The 6,012-nt window shown below is 47.5% G+C and overlaps 1 protein-coding gene across 1 annotated transcript; it reads right to left on the reverse strand.

Moving 5' to 3' along the window:
• Positions 1-388: 388 nt before the first annotated feature.
• On the reverse strand, positions 389-4,074 carry TXNDC15 (thioredoxin domain containing 15). Its single transcript, XM_032703261.1, has 5 exons — positions 3,957-4,074; positions 3,507-3,868; positions 2,835-2,998; positions 2,506-2,636; positions 389-1,815 (listed from the first exon to the last, which is right to left on the reverse strand). Exons 1-5 carry the CDS (start codon positions 4,009-4,011, stop codon positions 1,619-1,621), a joined length of 909 nt encoding a protein of 302 aa, XP_032559152.1. The 5' UTR covers positions 4,012-4,074; the 3' UTR covers positions 389-1,618.
• Positions 4,075-6,012: the final 1,938 nt, after the last annotated feature.

Genomic DNA, 6,012 nt, shown 5'->3' on the forward strand with positions numbered 1-6,012 from the left:
AGACACTGAAGGGCGGCCCAGGAGGCGGTGGGGTCACCATCCCCTGGAGGTGTTTGAGATGTGGCGCTGGGCGATGCGGTTCAGTGGTTTCGGGGTGACAGTGGCGGTGCCGGGTGGACGGTTGGACTGGACGACCTAAAGGTCTCTTCCAAACCTCCGTGATTCCATTATTCCATGACACCTACCCGGGAGGAGAACGGGATGCATCCGTGGGTGGATCCTGTTGCACTGCGAGCTGCCAGGTTTCACTTCCATCCCGTGGGGCTGCACTGAAACAGCCCCTTTCCACTTGTAAACACATCCCTGTTTCTTCAGCAGTGCGGAGATGAGCACCAGGGACAATCCAGCTCTGGGCCTCTCAAACAAACCAGATGGCAGAGGCAAGAACACTCATTCAAAATCTTGGATCTTTATTAATAACATCCATTGTAGCTTTATCTTCAGTCACACCAAGGTTTTACCAGTGCAGTTTCCTTTTTGGACACAGAAATACAGGACCTCCACTTTCCAAAGGAAAAGACAGAGCCAACAGAGAAATACTTGAAGAGTTAGGTTGCAGAGACACGAACTCTTTGTCAAGCAATAAGTCTTTGTTTTGCCTTAGCTTAGTTTGCTCTCTAAATCTTCCTATCAGGGTACTCTGGCAAGACTCCAACATGATAAATGCTATGCAATCAAATAATCCAAACCCCACAAAACATACCAGTCCATACCTTATCCAAAGTCTTCCATACTAATTATAACTAAAAAAATATCAATTCTTTATGTAGCCTCAGCTGGAGACTGTGGAACCAGCAAAGATGGTAGTAGAAATTTAAATAAACATCAGGACTGGCTAATTTAGGCAGGTGAACCATAGTTCAGAAATCGCATGTTATAAATTCTATAAGAAAGTGACTTAAAAGGTTTCACTAAAAACCTCTTTTTTTTTTTTTGTAAAAGGACAATTAATACAATTTCATTCTCCAGGAATGTGGTAAATAAGCTGTATACACACACACAAAAATAGTGAGGTCAGCTTGGGAAGTTATTCTAAATCTCATCAAGAACTGCCACCAAGTCAAAACTCAGGGCAGAGTGAACGAGAAAAGCAGCACCATCCCAGTGCCAGAGGTGGGAACAGTCAGCCACGGGAATGAAACAGCTTTGGAACTGTTACTGCTGGCAGACAATGGAACAGCTCATCTGAAGTACACTGTCTTGCAAAACATCATTATCTCCCTTCACCAGTGTTTTCCTTGCATTGCCATGTGCAGACCAGTGAGCTCTAAAAATCTTTCTTGGTCTACAAGGGAGAGCTTGTAGATCAGGGAGCTCTTCAGAAGAGCAAAGTAGAACTGTACCACTAATTACACTGGAGCCCATGAAAAAGAGGCCAATCAGAGCAGCTTAATAAATACTTTAGTTCATGTTTCTTCGTATCTGTTTTCTTACCACCGTAGTCGCCACGAATGTGCTTTTTACAGATTCAGTAGTTGATAAATAAAGCCGATCTTTAGTCATTATTATAAATTACAACCAAAAAATTCCACAGTTCGTTCTTAGGTGCTTCTAGCCCATAGAACTTCCCGCTTTTACCAATAAGTGGGATTTCTTGTCCCTGTTTCAGCATCTGAGGTTATTCCTGGTGTTCGTGCTCTTGTCCCGGGATGAGCCAGCGGATGCTCTCGGTCCGAAGGGTCGCATAGAGGACAAAGCTGGCCAGGAAGAGCACGGAGAACAGGAGCAGCCAGTCTATGCCCTTCGTCAGGACGCTGGGCAGGGGCCCTTCCCAGTCCTCCTTCGTCACAGCCACGTCACTTTTAGCTTCTATCCCTAAAAAACAAAGCACCAGAGCAACGTCATAATCCTCAAATACAGAGAGGCTGGTTCTACCTGGAGATTTGTTTCTGTTCTCAGACTAAGGCTCATGCACAGGTAGACTTAAAATTTTGGTGAGATGGCCCTTGTGTGTTAACATATACCCAGCAAAGGATTTACTTACATAAAAACATTGATTCTTATGTGTATTTTCATAGCAGGACAGGGCTTGTTCTGTCCTCCCACAGCACAGCCTTGGGTAAGTTTATGGGGTTTTTTCAGTGCACAGAAATTTAATTTAGAGTGTTTCTTCAGGAATTTTATTTTTGTGCATTTCTGGCAATGTAGACCCACACAGGAATTCAGTGTAGGTTAGAAGAGAACTAGCTGGCTGGCAAAGAGAATTAAATTTATTTCATTTTCAATTAAATCTTTGGGCAGGAAGATGTGCTCCAACCTTCTAGCACCCACTCTAGCTAAACCCCACTGTTCCCCCTGTTCTATGACAGCAGCCCAAGGAACTGATTTTCTGCTCTCAGCACACAGAAATCCAGCTCATGGCAGCAGCTGATTATATAAACCTCTGCTGGGTCCTCTCAGGGTATTCATGAAGTTCATTTTAAGGAACAAACACAGGGAGAGGAAATTTTGGAGTTAAAAGCCAGCCTGTTCTTCCCACTGACACATCAGGGCTGATTGACACACCTGTTTGGTTAAAGATGAAGTCTTTCAGAGTTTCCAGCGTTCTGTCTGTATGATTAAATCTAGCCATAGGTTTAGCACCTTGGAAAAGGAGGATATTTGGTACAGCCACAGTTCCAAATCTAGTTGATAAACTGGTGGACATAAGGCAAACACAAAGCAGGAAAGAAATTAAATCCACTGGAGGAAGAAATAAAGACAGTCATGTTACAGGAATTGTCAGTCTCACTAAATTAAACTGTCACCTTATATGGAAAAAAGAGCACTGCTGTTTTTAAAACTCAAAATTAACAGAACTAAACTGCTGCTGGAGCACAGGGAGTGAGAGTTACCTGCTGTGCTGGGATGCATCCAGTGCCAGGAAGCGAAGGGTTGGAAATGCTCGGGGTAAAGAGTTAAAATGAGGTGCCAGGCTGGCAGAAAAGCGGCACCATGGAGTGTAGAACAGGACCAACGTACAGTCACTGCTGTTTGGGTTTAGGAACTCCATCAGGTCCTTGGAGAAAGAACAAGAAGAACAAGCACAGATGACTACATATTTCACAGAGTTAAATTCTATGTAGGGATGCACCACTCAGTCAATTAGATACTGGGCAATATTACCAAGTTAACTGCACCTTTGCTTAATCTTTTTACAACAGGTAGAGGATTGCATTTTCAAAGGTTGATTTAAAAGTTAATAATTTAAAAATATACACAGGCATAGCCATTACAAGAAACAAGCTGGCAGTAAGTGCCATTAACGATTTCAGAGAGAAGCACCAGTGCACAGAGCAGCAAAGCTGGCAGTTCCCTGCAGGCACAGAGATGACAGGCACAGGCACATGGAGTGTGCTGTATTTCCATTTTTTTCAATCAGAATGACCCGAAACGCTTCCTTGCCCGGATATATCTTCTCTTCGGTAGCACAGAGGATGTTACACAATAACATTACCTAGGTGAAGCACTGAGAGCACCACGCCGGCACCTTCCCCCCCTCTGGCGTTCAGCCCAACCCCGGGTACCTGCGACACGTTCAGGATCTGCAGCGTGAAGCGCTCGATGCCCGTGGTGTTCCTCTCCTCGCAGTTCACCTTGGGGGCCTTGGCGCTGTCGGTGCCGTTCGGCTCCTCGGGCAGGACGGGCTCCAGCACGGGCTGCTCGCGGGGCGGGCCCGGGGGGGCTGCGAGGCCGCTCCCGGTGGGGCCGCACGCCCCGGCCCCGGTCGCCCCTTCACAGGGGCCGCCGCTCGGCTCGGCCGGCACTGCCGAGAGCAGCACGGGCGGCTCGGCCGGGGCATCGCTGCCGCTGCCCAGCATCGCGTCCGCCATCTCGGCCGTGCGGTACCGCACGGGCTCGGGGCCGCCCGCGCCGCGCTCCGCCGCCCCTGCGGGACCCAGGCGGGGAGGAAAGGACGTGTCAGTGCCCCGCTCCTCCCGCGCCGGCACCGCGCACCCAGAGCCCCCCGGTCTCACCTGCGGGAAGGGTCCTACCGAGCCAGGACAGCGCCAGCAGCGCCAGCCGCCACATCCTCACCCTCGGCCCCGGCCGCCGCGGCCGCGTCTCCCCAGACAACGATCGCTTCCGCCGGATCCCCGGGACACTTCCAGTTCCGCCGCTGGTCCTATTTCCGTGGGAAGGGCCCCGGGGGCGCGGCCGCGGGGGGACAGGGCCGGGGCAGGGTCGGGCAGAGCCCTGCGCGGGCCGGGCCGTGCGGGAGCGCGGTGGGGGCTCGGCCCGGCCCTGCCCGGCCCTGCCCGCGGTAGGCACGAATCGTGTGGGTTTAACCGAGTTTGCTCCCGGTTCCGGAGTTGGGATTGTTCAGCCTGGAAGAGAGAAGCATTCGGGGTGACATTGCGGCCTGCCAGTACCTGAAGGGACATTAGAGGAAAGATGGGGCAAGAGCATTTACAAGAGCGTGTAGTGACAGGACGAGGGGGAATGGGTTCAGATTGAAAGAGGAGGTTTCGACTGGATATTAGGAAAAAATTATTTGCTAAAAATCTTTTAGGGAAAAATCCTTCCCTGTGAGGGTGGGGAGGAGCTGAAATTTAGCAAACAGGAAGATATGCAAAACATGAGTCTTTCTGCACCCATGAAAACTTGGTGGGTATTTGTGCAGCTGAGACTTGTGCAGCTGGACTGCTCAGTAACACCAGGTACCGAACATAAAAATGCCAGTCCAGCCCCAGAACAAGCCCTGGTGTCTCACCGTACACAAATCTGAAATTATTAAGGGACAGAACCATCTCAGAGACTCTCTGAAGATGTCCAGCTTGTGTAGCTGATACCCCACCACTGCCAGTCTGTCAGCATGAATAAATCATAAACTGTCATCAGAAACCACACCAGGTGTGCACCGAGGAACAGCCTGCCCTGCAGCTTCCATCCTTCCCTCCATGGCAGGGAACACAGCAGCCATGGAAGCAGTTGAGCTGGAAAGCCTGTATTCTTCTATGATATCATTTGTGTGATTTAATAGCTAATACTTACGGTTTCCTTAGAACCAAGAAAATAATCCCTTTTGCTCAAGAATCACATCCAGGAACTGATTTTTAGAGCAGGATGTAGCAGACCGAAGCTGAACTCTGTTCTGAACATATCCAGTCACCTTGAAAGCCAAATATTTAGCATTACCAGAATCACCAACAAAAAAAGCCAAACAAACAAGCAAAACTCCAAACAAAACAAAAAACCCCAAACAAAACAAAAAAACCCACACAAAACAAAAAACCCCACACAAACAAAAAACCCCACACAAACAAAAAACCCCACACAAACAAAAAACCCCACACAAACAAAAAACCCCACACAAACAAAAAACCCCACACAAACAAAAAACCCCACACAAACAAACAAGGCATTAGATGTCCTTTTCAGGTAAAACACAGGAGTCTGCAAAATAACTGCAACTGCCATTTGGAATGTCCCAACCCCAGATGTATTCAACGGCTTTGGAAGTTCATGGAAGACAAAAAGGGTGCTGGAAAACAAAGGGAGGATGCAGACCTGGGAGTCTGGATTGCAGCTTCTGGTAGGCAGCACTGTCTGTCTGCCCCAAAGTTATTGAGACACTTCAGTAGAAAAAAAAAAAAATTAAAAAAATTAAAAAGAGGCATTGAGTGGTATGCAGAATACATCTTACCAACAGAGATAAATTGGAATATTGTTGCCATACAGGGATAAGTGACTAATGACCACCATTCCATGAAAAGTTTTGTTTCTGAGTACTTGCAAACTGATTTCCATGTGCAATAAAGGAAAAAAAGTTAGCAGCTTCCTATTTACCCATATATGGCTATAACTCCCTTCCTCCCCTCTTCCATTTGAGAGAAAGGACAAGAACAATTAAGTTACTGTCGCAGTGTTTTCAATTCATTAAAAAATGAGCAACATTTCCTGACATCTTGCCATCCATAGAGGCTTTTTGTAAATATATGTAACTTGCCTGTAACAAGCAAGTAACAGTCAACAGGGATCTTCAGCCAGAATTTATATGATATTAAAAAAAAACAACAGGGGAAAAAATGG

This window comes from Chiroxiphia lanceolata, chromosome 15 (genome assembly GCF_009829145.1).
Source record: "Chiroxiphia lanceolata isolate bChiLan1 chromosome 15, bChiLan1.pri, whole genome shotgun sequence".
NCBI classification, from domain to species: domain Eukaryota; kingdom Metazoa; phylum Chordata; class Aves; order Passeriformes; family Pipridae; genus Chiroxiphia; species Chiroxiphia lanceolata.

Bases quoted from the DNA above. Each gene is read 5' to 3' on its own strand.
- TXNDC15 (XM_032703261.1), bottom strand. From the start codon at position 4,011: ATGTGGCGGCTGGCGCTGCTGGCGCTGTCCTGGCTCGGTAGGACCCTT. The intron at 2,999-3,506 runs GTACCCGGGGTT...TCTTTCTCCAAG, and splicing joins AGATCCTGAACGTGTCGCAG to GACCTGATGGAGTTCCTAAA. The intron at 2,637-2,834 runs GTAACTCTCACT...TATGTCCACCAG, and splicing joins GATGCATCCCAGCACAGCAG to TTTATCAACTAGATTTGGAA.